General features: G+C 42.9%; 1 protein-coding gene across 3 annotated transcripts in view; it reads left to right on the forward strand.

Moving 5' to 3' along the window:
* EPG5 (ectopic P-granules autophagy protein 5 homolog) overlaps positions 1–16,600 on the forward strand; it is a 140,679-nt gene that overhangs the window by 120,971 nt on the left and 3,108 nt on the right. For 2 of the 3 annotated variants that reach the window (XM_023207620.1, XM_023207619.1), the window contains exons 40-44: positions 3,224–3,466; positions 4,774–4,990; positions 5,488–5,703; positions 7,872–7,986; positions 10,892–15,929. In XM_023207620.1, the coding sequence (XP_023063388.1) occupies positions 3,224–3,466; positions 4,774–4,990; positions 5,488–5,703; positions 7,872–7,986; positions 10,892–11,074 (974 nt within the window). In that variant the 3' untranslated portion in view covers positions 11,075–15,929. Of the gene's footprint in view, positions 1–3,223; positions 3,467–4,773; positions 4,991–5,487; positions 5,704–7,871; positions 7,987–10,891; positions 15,930–16,600 lie in introns of those variants that run through there. The other variant, XM_023207621.2, reaches the window with a different exon arrangement.

Genomic DNA, 16,600 nt, shown 5'->3' on the forward strand with positions numbered 1-16,600 from the left:
ATAAAGAAAAACCCAACACTGGGTGATTTATAAGGAAAACAGGTTCAATTGACTCATGGTTCTAGAGGCTGTACAGGAAGCATGATGCTGCCATCTGCTTGGCTTCTGGAGAGGCCTCAGGAAACTTACAGTCACGGCAGAACACAGAATGGGAGTAACACTCCACATGGCCAGAGAAGGAGCAAGAGAGAGAGAATGAGTGAGAGGGAGATGTTGCACACTTTTAAACTACCACATCTCTGAGAACTCTAGTATGAGAACAGCACCAAGAGGATGGTGCTAAACTATTCATGAAGGACCCACCCCCATATTCAGCCACCTCCCACTAAACTCTGCTCCAACACTGGGGACTACGGTTCAACATGAGATTTGGTGAGGACACAGATCCAAACCGTATCAGTTACTTTCAGGGCCTTAAATGCTCATCATAGACTTTTTTAAAAGGTAAAAATTAAAAAACATTAAACAGTTATTTAAAAAGACAGCAAAATAACAATCAAAGATAGTAGAAGGGAGGAAATAACAAAGAGAAAATAAATAGGAAGAAACTAAGAATGAAGAACAATGAAACTGGTAAATGGGTGGGTAAATCTAAATGAAATCTGACTGTATGCAACAATAATAATAGAAATGGCTTATTGGGTTATGGCAACAGTGGAGAAATGAAGTTAGAATGTTCCACAGCCATTACATCATCTGGGAACCAATTAACATCAGACTTCAAAAAATCAGGAATGCATGTTTTCATTTATAGGATAACCACTATGAGATTTTTAAGAGAGGATTTAGTTTTCAAGCTGAAACAGGGAAAAAATAGAATAATAATCTAAAAGAGGCAAAAGAGAGAAAAAGGAATGTAGAATAGGAGGGACAAATAGGATACATACAGGAAGACAGTAGACTTAGACCCAGCTAGATCAGTAATTAATTATAGTAACTGTGAGTGATTAAGATTGTCACACCAGATAAAACAAGGAAGAAAAAGACAACTTAGTAGAAAAAAATAGACGAGACCCTTGAAACAACATTCTGCAAAAGAAAATATCCTGCTGACCAATAAACATGAAACAGTGCTAGATGTTGTTAATAATCATACCTGTTTCATGTAGATATTGTAAGTATCAGGTGAGATGGTATCTAAAATTTTAGCATCAGCCTGGCAAGTCAGCCACATTCAGTGAATCTTATGGAAAAGAAGTATCAGCAAGCAATGCTGGAGAAACTGTTCTAGAGTTGGTCAGATGTGATTGAACCAGAAGGGTTGAATAATAGCTGGCCAGTGAAAGGGGAGAAGGGTTTTCTGGAAAGATCTTCGTCAGAAGAGTGATAGGATCAGATATGGTATTTAGGAAAAGATTTGAGAGCCCTGTTGATGATGAACAGAAATGGGAGAGACTGGGGTCTGTTGTAGTAATCTATTCCTATTAGTCATAATTAAGAGATAAAATTTAAATTGCTATTCAGTTGAAATTCAGAGATGAGTCTTTATTTCCAAGAATATTTGTACCCATGGAAATACATGAAGAAATAGACAGACATACTGTTATTATCTCTCTCAAACTTGTTTTTTAAGTCCTTGCTTGACAGTAAGTAGGTCGTACAGAAAGATTAAGTGAGGGTTTATTTAACCTTAAGTAGATGAATTTGCTTTGATAGATGCGATGAATAAGATCTCTCAGCTTTTTACCCTTCCTGTTGACATAAATACTGAATCCTTGTGGTGTGAAAGCTACAGTTCTACTCCTTAAAAAAAAACGTACCCAGCTTAGGGAGAGCTAGAAGAGTTGTCATAATTATTCCAGTTAACTCTCAGTAAAATATATTTTCCGTTTTTGAATGTGAAGAAGGAATCTACCTCAGTGACCTTCTCTTATTTGCAGTTCTCTTGTAAAATGAATTTGTTCTTTTTCTTGAATTCCTCTCTTTTTACCTCCAACTTTTTTGAAAAATTACCAGTCGGTTTACTTTCCTTATTTAAAAAACAAAGAAATAAAAGAGCTGCTGTTAGGACGCTTTGCAAAGGTTTTTCCTTACATTTATATTTAGTTTTAAGTAATAACCTTTAATGTGTGGAAATCACCCTAGAATATTGACAGCGATGGCAGTGATAGTGGGTACTATCGCTACTTGGTTTCCTGAATGACTGGTGAGATCTACGTATTTGGTTTTCCATGAGCAAAGGTTGGAAAATAAAGACTGACTAGGCATGTTCTGATAAGTTACTCTTTCACACCAGCTTCCGATTTGTCTATTTATTAAGGTATTGCTCTGCTATGCTGCTGTACCCAGGGAACTCACAGTAGTTCCTGCTTTTACTCTTAGAAACTGTGTGCCGCATACTATCTGTACAAACTCAACTGAAGGGGTGGCCTGCCCCTCCACACCTGTGGGTGCTTCTCGTTAGGTGGGACGAGAGACTTGAGAAAAGGAAATAATACACAGAGACAAAGTATAGAGAAAGAAAAGCGGGACCCAGGGGACCAGTGCTGTGTTTTCAGAGGGCCCACACTGGCACCGGCCTCTGAGTTCCCTTAGTATTTATTGATAATTATCTTTACCATCTAAACGATAGGGGAGTAGCTAGAAAATAGGATCATTGTAGGGAGGAAATCAGCAGTAAGACATAAGAACAAAAATCCTTGTAACATGAATTAGCCTAAAGGAAAATGCTGTGCCTTGAGATGCATATGCAAACATCTCCATAAACCTTTTAGCAGTATGGCTCCAGCAAGCCCCACCTTATTCCTAAAGGCGGTTTCTCCTTACTCAGTAAACAAGGCACACAATGGGTTTTACACCGAGATGTTACATTGCCCAGGGACGGGCAGGATTTTTAACCATCAAGCCTCTTTCAGGTACTTGTTTAACAAAGACACATCCTGCACAGCCCAATATCCTTTTAACCTTAAATCACCTTCACACATGTCTCTTGCAAGGACAAAGTTGGGGGTAGGGTCACCGATTAACAGCATTTCAAATACAGAACTAAATGGAGTCTCTTATGTCTCCTTCCTTCTATATAGACACAGTAACAGGCTGATCTCTTTCTTTTCCCCACACTCAACACCATCCAGAGCCTTCCTTCTGGTCCCTTGCGGTCAGCTACCAGCACTGGAGAGTATCTGCCTGGAGAGCAGCTAAGATTGAAGTACTGTTATTCTCCTGATCACATGGATAGCAACTTTCTGGCAGCCATTCTTGAGTGTCTCTATGTTCCTTTCAGATATGGAAAGCCAGACCCGCCACATGGCCCTCAGCAGCCTCTTCATGGAAGTCCTGATGATGATGAACAACGCGACTATTCCAACGGCAGAGTTCCTTCGGGGCAGTATCCGGACCTGGATTGGCCAAAAAATGCATGGGCTGGTGGTGCTGCCCCTTTTAACAGCAGCCTGCCAGAGCCTGGCGTCCGTCCGCCACATGGCTGAGACTACAGAAGCCTGCATCACTGCCTACTTCAAAGAAAGTAAGAGGAGGTCATCTTACGCTCCATTGTGTTGGTCTTTTCCAGAAAGATGAAAGCATTGTCATCAGGAGATATCTTTCTAGACTCTTCCCGTGAGGGATTTGTCATTCTAATTTTCTGCTCTGCAAATGTTGTGGATGTTTCTGAATATATGTATTTTTCATAAAGATCTGCAGTTAGCATGAGAACCTGTGGCCATGTCTGTTAGTACAATCACGTTTCAAGGGAGAGAAGCTCTAATCCACTTCACGTTGGTTTTGGAGGGTCAGACCAACCTGTTATGACATGCAAATTGTGTTGTGTCACAGGCCAAGTCATAGTCCTCAAAACAAATGCTATATACCATGGTCCATGAGGTTAATTTTCCCTGTTTTTGTCACTTTTGGTAAAAGGAGTTTTCATAGAAGTTTTTAAAATTGCTGCTTATCAGACCTTTTAAAGCATTATGAAGGGCTCATTCATTGTCACCCCTTCTTTTTAAAAATCTGTTTTACTGTCTACCTCTAAACTCTCAGACTCTGGAAGTGGCTTAGTCTGATTAAGAATTGCTGAGAACAGCACTTCTCACCTCTGATATCCAGATAACACATCACACTGCAGTCAGTGGGAGAGAAAGAGGGGTGAGAAGGAGGGTTTCGGAGCAAGGATCCAGGAGGTGCCCACAACCTGCCATCTGCCCTGTCCTGACTCCCCATGAACAGCACATGCCCACCCATGGAGGTGGTGTGCATGTCACCATGCCAGCCCACCCTCCCTTCCCCAAAGAGTGGAGAACCATTAGAATAACACTGCTATTCCAAACCCATCTGTGTTCCTAAAAATCAAACAGTTTCAATACATGAGGTAGACTAAGCTTTGATAACTAAAACTTCTCAGATTGAGTGATAAGAGTTTCCCGTGGGAAAGCGTAAGTGTTCATATGTTCTTAAAAAGGGTATTAAAGTTAAACCTCTTAGCTGATCAGGACAGGCAGTGTCTACATGTGGTTTTAAGGATCATAATGTGATAGAAAGGTGATTTATACGTATGCAGCCCTGAATTCTGATTTCTTAAACTTTCTGGTGGCTACGCTGGGGACAAGCATCTGGCCCAAGGGTTTCCCAGTCTGAGCCCTGAGGTATATTTGACTTTTGTAGCCTCCAGGGCCACTGTAAGAAATGTTGTCTTGACATGAAGCTTATCTCATAGGTCGCTATGTCAAAAAAAAAAAAAAAAAAAACATGAAGATTAAAGTGAAGGTATTTGCTAGAGTTGTCAAGTAATTGGATTCTTGCCTATATCTTGATGTCTCTTCTTCACGTTCTTAGGCCCTCTCAATCAGAACTCAGGATGGGGGCCCATTCTGGTATCCCTTCAGGTTCCCGAGCTCACCATGGAAGAGTTCCTGCAGGAGTGCCTCACCCTGGGCAGTTACTTGACTCTTTACGTCTACCTGCTTCAGTGTTTAAACAGCGAACAGACTCTAAGGAATGAAATGAAAGTGCTGCTCATCTTAAGCAAGTGGCTGGAACAGGTGTACCCAAGGTACCTTGGCCCTCAGGCTGTTACATCAAACTTGCTGTATTTGGTTAACTTGGAATTTAGAGCTTAAGTGTAGCTTGAAGTACACAGAACCAAGTGGTGCATACAAAATAAGGTTTTAAGGTATGGTGACAGTTGTTTTGGAAAGATTCTTAATTAGTGGGCCAATCTTCTGAGCAGATTTTTTGTTTCCTAAAACTGGCACTTTGAAACACCAAGCATCAGTTTCCTTACCGGTTAAGTGGAGATAGTAACCCCTACCTGATAGGGCTGTCATGAGGATGAAGTGGAAGAACACGAAGTTCATCACGGTGGCATGTAGTAGATGTTCCACAGATGGCGGCGGTTGCAATCCCATTGCTCTATTGACATCAACCGTTAGCCTATGCTTTTTAAGTACTGAATGTCTCCTATCCTTAAAACTCTGATGTGGACTTGCAGTTGAATTGGAGTGGAAAAAATTTACTTCTAATTTTATTTTCCTCTGCTGCCTCCCCTAGCTCCATGGAGGAAGAGGCAAAGCTGTTTTTGTGGTGGCACCAAGTCCTTCAGCTCTCCCTCATTCAGACAGAGCAGAATGACTCCGTCCTGACAGAATCTGTCATTCGAATTCTGCTGATGGTTCAGAGCAGGCAGAACCTCGTGGCTGAGGAGAGGCTCAGCTCTGGGATCCTGGGAGCGATTGGGTTGGGCCGGAAGTCGCCTTTGTCTAACAGGTAAGGAAGTGCCTTCCTAACACTGTTCTAAACAGGCCTCAGACATCTATACCTACTTACAGGTTGTGATACTTTAGTAGGTTTTTCGACTTAGGATCTAGGTTCTCCAGAGAGATTAATGGAAAAAAAAAGAAAACACAGCCTGATTACATCTTTGTATTCTAAAAAGCATTTTTAATTTTTTCTTACCTTTTAAAAAAATTTTCAGTTCAAACATTATTTTTAATAGTATCTCCTGTTATGTTTGGACTTTGTAACCTAACTGCACTACTGATTTCTTTTTGGTTTGGAACCAGTCATGGATAGTATGCGAGCTTAGTTTAAAAGCCAAGTCAGGTGGGCACTTGATGGGTTCAGGGAAACCCAGAACCTGTGAGGGACTCAGTCTAGTGAACTGTTCAGTAGTCAAGCTGGGTTAAGATCTGTTGGTGGCCGGGCGTGGTGGCTGATACTTGTAATCCCAGCACTTTGGGAGGCCAAGGCAGGCGGATCACTTGAGGTCAGGAGTTCAAGACCAGCCTGGCCAACATGGTAAAACCCCATTTCTACCAAAAAATACAGAAATTAGCCGGGCATGGTGCTACATGCCTGTAGTCTCAGGTACTCTGGAGGCTGAGGTGGGAGAATCGCTTGAACCCGGGAGACAGAGGTTGCAGTGAGCTGAAATTATGCCAGTGCACTCCAGCCTAGGTGACAGAGTCAGACCCTGTCTCAAAAATAAATAAATAAATAAAAATACAAACACAATACAAAAATTAGCTGGGTGTGGGGTGGGAAGCACCTGTAGTCCCAGCTACTCAGGAGGCTGAAGCAGGAGAATTGCTTAAACCCAGCAGGCAGAGGTTGTAGTGAGGAAAGATCACACCACTGCACTCCAGCCTGGCCAACAGAGCAAGACTGTCTCAAAAAAAAAAAAAAAAAAAAAGAAAAAACAAATAAAAAGCCTGTTGGTAAGAAGGATAAGTAATGAGAAACAAGTCTGGATTTTTGTTGCAAAAAATCCCAAGGCATGGAAGAATTTGCCATTAGCTTCCCATTTTCTCTCATCATGCTTACTTATGTCATGGTTTTCTTTTCAAGCCCTTGTCAGTGTTGAAAAGAATTTGCAAACTTGATGATGTCAGCATTCTTGTGGAATAGCCCATTGTGGTGTTGTAATTTTGGGACTCACTCATTCCAAACCAGTTAACATCATGTTTCTTGGTTTGAGGTAGAAGATAGCAGGACTGCGTGATTTTGTTTTACTTAAATTTGGCTTGTGTCTTTTTTTTTTTTTAAGTGTGATAAAATACATATAACTTAAAACTTTTCACGGTAACCATTTTCATATGCACAATTCAGTGAATTTAAAACATTCACAATATTGTTGCAGCCATCACCACAATCTAGCTTCAGAACGTTTTTATCACTCCAAAAGGAAGCCCTACACTCATTAAGTAGTCACCTCCATTCCCTTCAACCCCCGTGTCTCTGGCAACCACTAATTGACATTATGACTTTATATATTCAGTCCTATTTTGGACATTTCACATAAATGGAATCATATAATGTGTAGCCCCTTATGTTGGACTTTTTTCACTTAACGTAAAGTTTTCAAGGTTCATCCATGTTGTAGTAGGTATCCATACTTCATTTGTTTTTATGACTGAATAATATTCTTCTGTATTCCACATTTTGTTTATCCATTCATTAGCTGATGGACATTTGGATTGTTTCAGCCTTTTGGCTATTGCAGATAAATGCTGCTACAAGCATTTGTGTACCAGTGTTTGTTAGAACATCTGTTTTTAGCTTTTTGGTGTATACCCAGGAGCGGAATCGCTGGGTCCTATGGTAACTCTATGCTTCACTTGTTGAGGAACTGCCAGACTGTTTTCCCTAGTGCCTGCACCATTTACATTCCCACCAGCAATGTGCAAGGGTTCCAGTTATTCCACATCTTTGCCAACACTTTCATTCTTGAATCCGATTTATACATATATTGTTTGGATGGTGATAATGGATAAAACTTCTTCTTGATCATATTTTAAGATTTTCCTGAGAAAGTGAACAACACAGTCGATCTGGAAATGTGTTAGTGTTGTTTTGTCATAGAGAATATGGTGTTTACTTCAAAATGCTTACTTTAATAGCCATTTACTTCTTCTGACCTCTCCCTAATGCCTAAGGTTCCGAGTGGTTGCCCGAAGCATGGCTGCCTTCCTTTCAGTTCAGGTTCCTATGGAAGATCAGATCCGTTTGAAGCCTGGCTCTGAATTACATCTGACTCCCAAAGCTCAGCAGGTCAGTATTTACAATGAAGGGTTAGAAGTTTGCCTGCACATCTTCCCTAGAAGGCAGGGAGGTGGCAGCCGTAGCCTGTGCCCGTCACGACATGATGCTCTGTGGTGGTAGCACACTGTTCCCTTTCATGTACCCTACTTACTGGAAAATGGTTTCACGTGCCCACCTCCAAATTTCTGTAGGCAGTTGTCTAGATTGCTGTTACTGTCACTGTATAGAAAAGTAAGGCCAAATGAAAGTCTGTCTAGGATTAAATTTGGTTCTGATAAGTGTGAATATGCACTTATCTGCCACCTGCTTGGGCTGGAGCAGGGGCTGGAGCTGGGGACTGGGATCTTGCACAGAAGATGTGGCTACAGTTGGGATGGATGGAAATTAGCTGAGCTTTAGCTTGGAACCGAGAAAGTAGTTCCTGTTTTGTGAGTCTGAAGGTTGGCTATTGTTGACTGATGCTAGAATAACCTAACATGGGCAGACTGGTAGCTAGAAATGACAGCTTCTTCTACACACATGGAAGGCCACATTCCTATAACCTATGGACATGCTGGCCAGGTACAAAGGTGCACAGTAAAAAATGATGATCAGCATTCATGAGTCCTCCCTCTGTGCCAAGTACTGTTATAAGTTTTAACTTGACCAATATTAATGAGTTAAAGCGTTAACTCATTTAATCCTCATAGCAATGCTATAGCACAGAAACTATTTTATTTTTTAAGACAGGGTTTTATTCTGTTGCCCAGGCAGGAGTGCAACGGTGTGATCATATCTCACTGCAGCCTTGAACTCCTGTGCTCAAGCAGTCCTCCCACCTCAGCCTCCCAAGTAGTTAGGACTACAGGCATGCATTGCCACTCCTGGCTAATTAAATTTTTTTTTTTTGTAGAGACTGGGTCTCGCTTTGTTGCTGAGGTTGGTCTCAAACTCCTGGCTTCAAGCGATCCTCTTACCCTCAGCCTCCCAAGTGGCATAAGCCACTGCATCCAGCTAGGAAATATTATTATCCTGGTTTTTTGGATAAGGAAAGAGAGATAGAGAAAGGCCAAGTAATTTGTCCCAAATCACACACCTAGTAAGTGTTGGGGCTGGAATTCATACTGGCCAGTCTGGCTCCAGGCCTCTCCCATTCCCCGCTCTGCAGGGCTGTCTCTGTAAGTGGTCAGAGCTTAAAACACCTGAGCTCCTCTGCTGGGGCAGCTTTGTCATGTTTAAGCCAGCCACGTGCAATGTCAGATCTTGGTTATTAAGAGCAAGGATCAGACAGAATAATTAGCAGGTTCTTCACAGGGATCTGGGCTTATAAAATAGCTGATAGTTGTCACTCATTGCCTAGAGAACTGCTGTTTGAATCCCCTGTTGTCTTACATGAAACATCCCAGTGGGCAGATGAATATCCTGAGGGCAGGTTGTGAAGTCAGTGAGATGCAGGGTGTATTTGAGAAGGCTACGTCTCCTGTGGCCACCAGTACCGGGAGCATCAGTTTCTTGCTTTAGCTGGGATCCTGGGCTGTCCAGGCCTGGCCTCTTCGTCTTCATTTCTTTAGACTTAGAGTGATGACTCCCTGCATGTCCCATACATATTTGTCATCAGGATATTCAGATTTGAAGAAAGTTGTCTTTTTAGAAAATGGTTATTCTTAGGCAAATTGTCAAAGTAGACTGTTTGGGGGACTAAATGTAAAGAAGGAAAGGAGAGGGAGAGAGACAGAGAGGCACTGTGGTTCATGGGAAATGCCGGTCCCAATTGATTCCTATTCTTAAATTGAACTCTGTTTTACATAGCTCCTAATTTGGTGCCCAGATACCTTCAGTTTATTTTCAACCCAAAGACTTCTATCTACAGCCCTCCTGGTAGTTAATTTCTAAAATTCCGGTTTATTTATCATCCTCAAAAAAACACCTCTTTTTGTTTTTGCATCAAGCACATTCCATCTTTTAATGCATCGTTTCTAGTGCAATGGTTTCTGTAAAAGGGACAAGGAGGGAGTGGGGCGCTCCATGGTGGGGGATGTCCCCCAGTGAGGAGGGGAGCCCCATCAGAATCCTGGGGTGGATGAGTTTGTTACGTTGGAAAACGAAACTCCCCACCCAAAAATCAAGGGCCACTGTTGATTTTTTTGTTTTCTCTATATACAGTCTCTTCCCTTCTCTTCTCCTACTATGAAGAAAGGAATAATCAAAATTCTGGAGTCAAAGAATGTTTCTCTTTCCTTCTTCCTCTGAAGAGAGGAATGGAAACAGTTTCTGCCATGATTTTGTGTCATTTGTCAGAAGGATTCGGGAGGAACCTATGTACTTCATGCTTGTTGGCAGATTTAACAACCTTCTCACTTACTCTTGGCAGCACTTAGCAACTGGTTCCTCTAGAATTCCTTTCCGTTAGACAGTTTCATATAACATTATCTCATAACTTAGAAACATATCCAACAGCAGATTGAACAGATTTCACCTTAGCAAGATGAAGCTGGTGCTTGGGATTTCCGGTTGGGCCCTAGGAACGGAAGGAGTGGACATTCTGGTGGGGAGGACCCCACAGGTGGGACTGGGGAGAATGAGGACAAGGCAGGCTTTAGAAATGGGTGTGGCAGGTGAGGTGCCCAGCAACAAGAGCAGCCTGCTACAGCAGTGGCTCTTGGTAAGGCAAGGTTGGGAAATAGCACAGAACAGAAACAGGGAAGGCTGGGTGTGGGATGCTGCAAAGGTCACAGAGGCTTTGGCTACTGGCCTCCTTCTGGTTGTGGTTAAATTAATCAATGCCTGCCTTTCGGACTCCTGACCTCAGTTCTGTAGGCCTCCTTCCCACAAGGCTCACAGTTGAAGTACATAGTAATAATGGGTGTGCTGCACCTCTGGCAGTCACATTATGTGCCTCTACGGAGTTAACCCTCTTGTCTTCCATGTCTTTTAGGCTCTGAATGCTCTTGAATCCATGTCATCAAGTAAGCAGTATGTTGAATACCAGGATCAAATATTGCAAGCCACCCAATTTATAAGGCATCCTGGCCATTGCCTTCAAGATGGGAAAAGCTTCTTGGCTCTTCTCGTTAACTGTCTGTATCCAGAAGTGCATTATTTGGACCACATACGATAGTAGCACTGAAGCTCTTGAAAAACCCATTGCTGTTTATGTTTACATCTAACTTTCCTGTTGCACAAGTAACTTTGCTCAATTTCACTGTAGAGCTCAGTTCGGCCCGTGTGTAGTTGACTGAGATGCAAGTTGGGAGGCATTAGATATTAGATAATTCTGAGGGGTGTGTGTGTGTGTGTGTGTGTGTGTGTGTGTGTGTGTGTGTGTGCGCGCGTGCGCTTGCTTAGCTCTTAAGACCTTCTGGAGACTCTTTCAGGTTTTATATTTATCCACAAGAGAAACTTACTAAGTTCCACTTGGGTACAGAGCCACTCACAGTTGCCGAATGTCTCAGTCATCTCACAAGACCTCCAGATGAAGTTCTTTGTATGTTTCCACTTCTGTCTCCATTTTATGTAAGTGTTCCAGATCTGACAACCTTGGAAGTCACGTAGTACCCTTACTTTTAAACCCGATTTGTGCTCCTCCAAAGTAAAAAAGTCAATTTTGAAAATTTCTGCATTTCTCAAATGTGGGGAGATACAATAGTTTTAAAGTATCGTTTTTCTTAGAAGGGAGATAAAAATGCTGAGTTCATTAAAGTGGGTCATGTGTAAAATATGACCGTTGATCATGATTATAGTGGGTAGTAGAGATGATGACAAATCCATTTCCATCCAGCCATGTGTCCTCATGGAAAAGGAGCTGCCTGTCTGAATCAGAGTGGCAAGCTGGCAGTCTGGGAGGAGCATGTTGTACACAGGTGTTTTGTTTGGTCCACTTGGCGAGGCATGCAGACAGGGCTGCCTCTCTCCAGTCAGGAGAGTCCGTGCATTCCCTTGGGCCCTGACCCTAGCCTCATTCGCATCACTTGCCCCTGTTGACACCTAAATTTGCATCCTTTGATAGACACCACTTTTGATATCTGAAGGCTCACTGTCAGGAGACAGAGACTGAGGGAGACTGAAGACCTGATTCTCTGTTCCGTGCTTGTTTTTTAACTTCATATTTAAACTCAGATGAAGCCACTTGTCTACTGAAACACTTGTCTGTGGAAACTGGGTCAGGTCAGAAGAGCTACTGAAATTTGGCTTTTTTTCAATAGCCACGTGCCTTCTGTTGTTGACAGTTCATTCATTACCAAAGCCTGTGTGTATGTAACTTTGCCTTGTTCTGTGGCCATCTTCTTGCTCATGTTATTTCTCCTGGGAATGAGCAGTTTGACTTCTGTTGTCATGTTCCTCATTCTGTCAGCTCTACATGGATTTTGCCTGCACAGCTGGCTTAATATGTCTTTGTGTATGGGTAGTTTGTAGCCCTAGAATATTTACCTAAAAATGTCTAAAAAGCCACCGAGCATGTTTATAGGGGTATAGGGATGTAGTTAACAGAGTGCTAATCTCTCTTCAAATGTCCTTGTGGAATGCTTCCCCCCAAATTGGGAAGTTGGTAGGAGCTTTTCTTTACTTTAGATTTCTTTAGTTGGACGGAACGATTCTTCCTCACAGACACGCTTTGCAGCTTTGATAACATCCTGTCCAGTCTCTTGAGTTTTACAGGCCACCAAATGTCCATCTCAGAGGGACCTGTCTCAGCTTTTCTTATTTTTGCTTCTCTCTATTTTCAAAATTAGTCATCTTGTTCTGTGTATAAGAAAATTTGACAAGCTGTGGACAGTTTAATAGTCTGATCTGGCAACACTGATTTTTGTTTGGAAATATTTTGTGTTTTCTTTGAGGAGGATATAATTATTGCTATAATAGGATGTGAAATTTTTGAGTGACAGTATGCACATTTTAAAGAAAATTATGATTAATCTGTATAATGTTTTTGGTCTGTAAATATTATAAAAAATAAAATCAATCTGGTTGTAACTGGTTAAAAACCAAATTATAGGGATATCACAGTATCTTATAAAGTGTTTCAGCTGTTAAAGTTGCTGTAGGTTGTTATGCCTGGTGTCATTTAATTTATTTGACATTGAACATTAATCATCAGAGATGGTCAGTGAAAGTGCTTCCTCTTTAACTCTTTCTTGCTTAACCTTGGAAGGTTGACTCAACTCCTAGGTTTCTATGGGAAACTCTGGGCTAGGAACGTGCTATAAAGACACTGAGATAGTTCAGACATGGCCATGCTGCTGTAGCCTCCCGGGAAAGAAGGGCGGCAGAGAGACCAGCCCGCCCATTGGCTTGCAGGGGCAGGGAGCCTTTGCTTAAAAAAATTGTTGGCCTCCAGAGAGCGTGAGGCTGTGGTTTCAGAATCAGTAATGGTTGCTGCACATCAATATTGGAATCAAGCAAGACCAGGGCCTCGTGGACTGAGCAGTGTGGAGGGTGAATGGCTGCGGGCTCCAGACTTCACCGCAGGGTGGCTGACAGTGGCATCGGGACCAAATAAGGATGTCTAACTGCTTCCTGGGATCAGGAGGAGGCAGCATTCTGGTTGCCATGAAAAACATCTCTCTCCCTCTCCATCACTTCCCATGCTGCGGTGCACCGGTGGGTGGCAGAGGCAGGCTGCATCCCTGAATCATGTTGCCCCATTGCCTATTAATAGAACAAGTGAAGGGCAGGATGCTGGAACACACCAGACATAGGGGGAGGGAGGTCCTGCCAGATGTGTCTACACAGTTGTCTACACAGCATGACAGTAGCAGTGGAGTCGGTACATGTTTCCAAAGCTCCTGCACACTTGGGACCTCAGCTTCAAGGCAGGACTCGTTTCTTAGTCTCACCACCCTTTGTTGGCTCAGCCATCGCATGCCTCTGCCCCACAGGTGTTGTGTGCCTGAGTCTCTCACTTCTTTGAGGTTGGGGGAAGCCTAGTCCAGAAAATGAAAACCCATAGACCAGCCTAACTTCCTTTCAACCAAGTGACAAGCCTCCTTGTTCCTCCCAATTCATCATCAAAATCAGCGTGTACATGTCATATAAGCCAAGAGTGTTCATGTCCTTGTTCCTTTCATATGAAGGTGATATATACTTTTTCACTGAGTTTTTATTCCTAAAATTCTTTCTTCTGGAGCAGGAAGCAAATGTCCTGGAATCGTAGACTTTCAAAGTCAGAAGGGTCATTCAAGTTCATCTAGTGCCCTTCTCACTCTGCAGGGATCCTCTTCCGCCCCTGTCCAGTGCCTGGTGGTCCAGCCTGTGATGGGCAGGCCCAGGCTGCCGTTGACAGGCTCTGGAGTTCTGTTTTCTGTTGAACTGAGATGTTTCTAAGTTGCCTATTGGTCGTAGTTCTGCCTAGAGCAGTTCAGGCTGGGGCTATTCTCTTGCCCCTCCTTGAGGCAGACTTTTAGATATTTTCAGTTGTTGTCACATGTCTGACACCACTTCCACCCCATCCCTCACCTCTTAGTCCTCTCCAGGCTAAATCCCCCAGTGTCTTTTTTTTTTTTGAGACAGAGTCTCGTCTGTCACCCAGGCTCTGGAGTGCAATGGTATGGTCTCGGCCCACTGCAACCTCTGCCTCCTGGGTTCAAGCTATTCTTCTGCCTCAGCCTCCCAAGTAGCCAGGACTACAGACGCACGCCACCACGCCTGGCAAATTTTTGTATTTTTTAGTAGAGACGGGGTTTCACCCAGCCATTGAGACAAGCTGGTCTCAAACTCCTGACCTTGTGATCTGCCCACCCTGGCCTCCCAAAGTGCTGGGATTACAGGCGTGAGCCACCGCACCCATCTCCCCCGCAGTGTCTTTAGTTAGACCTTTTCCACCATCATGTCTAACTGGGCTGCAATTTGGGGAAAGTGTCCAAATTAGTCCATGTTATCCTAAAAGGAATGTGCCCCGGATTAGCAGGGCCAGGGCTAGGGTGAGACAAACGAGGCACACATCTAAGTTGGTGCTTGCCTGCAGGCGCCAAGAGAGTGCTTCCTTGGGTTTACACCCATGGTGCCTCCTTTACCTCATTCTGGCCCCAGCCCTGAGGTTAGAATCGTGCCAGTGTGGTCCAAGTGGTATAATTCCCTAGATGCTTAGGCAGCATCAGCTTTCAGTAGCTCTGCCCCATGCGGGGCACATTAAGCTAGCGGCAAGTTGAGACTGCAGACCTCAGCTTAACATCAGTTGTTGCCTGAGACAGATTTCATCCCACATCTTCATGACAGGCCTAACAACAAGGCACTTTGCCCTTAATCCTCTACTACTGCCTGCCCTTCATTTTGGGCCAACTGTACAGCTCATTTTGAGATAGTAGCTGATCATTTTTCTGATCAGTTAACTTTGTCTGATTAAGCAAAGTGAAGAATATAATGTTGGAAAATAAGTGTGTTGCTTAAAAAAGAAGTATCCCCTTCTACCATCTTGCATTTGTGTCTGGGTTGTGCTGGGTAAAGTTCTAGACTTACTAATGCAGACTTCATTTTGGTCCGGTTTCCACGGCATGCCTCAGGCATCAGTGTCCAGGAGTAGCTGTATTTGAGGTTTCCTTCACTCTGGTAGGTTTCTGATTCTGGATGAAAATAACTTGAAAAAAAATAATTATACTACTGATCCTCTTTTGGGATAATGAAATTGCTAAGGAATGTTGTCGATTGTAACTTTTATTTTTTAATGTACAGATGTACTATCTCTCATTGAGCACTGAGAGTTAGAATTCATTTTTCTTTCAATAGTTTAAAATCACTTATGTGGAGACACATACTTCTCAAGTGTGTTCAACTCTTTTTCTTCCCACATACGTAGTGTGACCTTTAAAAACGACAACTTTATTTTGGACATTAAATGTGCAATATTCACTACTTACTCATTGTTCAGCATTTTTCATACCTGTACAAAGGGTAAGTTTTTATATAGTGGTGAGAAACAGGAAGAAATGACAATTGGTTACGTAAAATTCTGCAAATAAACTAGATTCAAACTTAATTTACACATGGCGGGCCGGTCTCATTGTTTCCTGCAAGTTGGTTGCCAGTCTTTTCATACATAAACCACAATAAGAAAAACTGTATATGAGAAACTTTGTAATGGATAGAATCTTTATTCTGTGAACTTTGACCACGATGGGTGAGGCCTCTAATTTCAAAGGGAACTTTTAACTTGAGAATGTAAGAATTGGCGGGGACCGGAGGCCACCTGCCGATCCCAGAGAAGCCAGGAGGGTCTGTGAGGTGGCCTTGAGCTTGGTAAGAGCAGGGCCATAAAAATTGCACAAATGAGATGGGAGTGGGGGTGCTTCTGGCAGTGTAACCCCAGCTTGGTCGTGGTCTGCTGGGGAAATCCACCTTCAGTGATGGGATGCCCAGGGAGTTCTCTCGAGTATTATTTTTCACTCACATTTGTAAGATGCACTTTGAATGGGCCAAGGTGTGGAGAAGGGTCTGCACGTTCCATTTGAGACTTACACCAATTTGGGATTCCTTGGGGACAGGCCTTTCTGGGAGTAGGGTATGTCTCCCTCACCCTTGTCTAAGCTTGGCAGCTTTTTAAATCAGACGGAACCACAGGATTTAAGGGTTGGAAAGTGGCCTAGAGGCAGGTTGTCTCACTTCCTTCTATTGCAGGAGCCAAGTTAACTGCCTCCAGACCAGTGGGCATCTT

Source organism: Piliocolobus tephrosceles, chromosome 18 (genome assembly GCF_002776525.5).
Source record: "Piliocolobus tephrosceles isolate RC106 chromosome 18, ASM277652v3, whole genome shotgun sequence".
Classification (NCBI taxonomy): Eukaryota; Metazoa; Chordata; class Mammalia; order Primates; family Cercopithecidae; genus Piliocolobus; species Piliocolobus tephrosceles.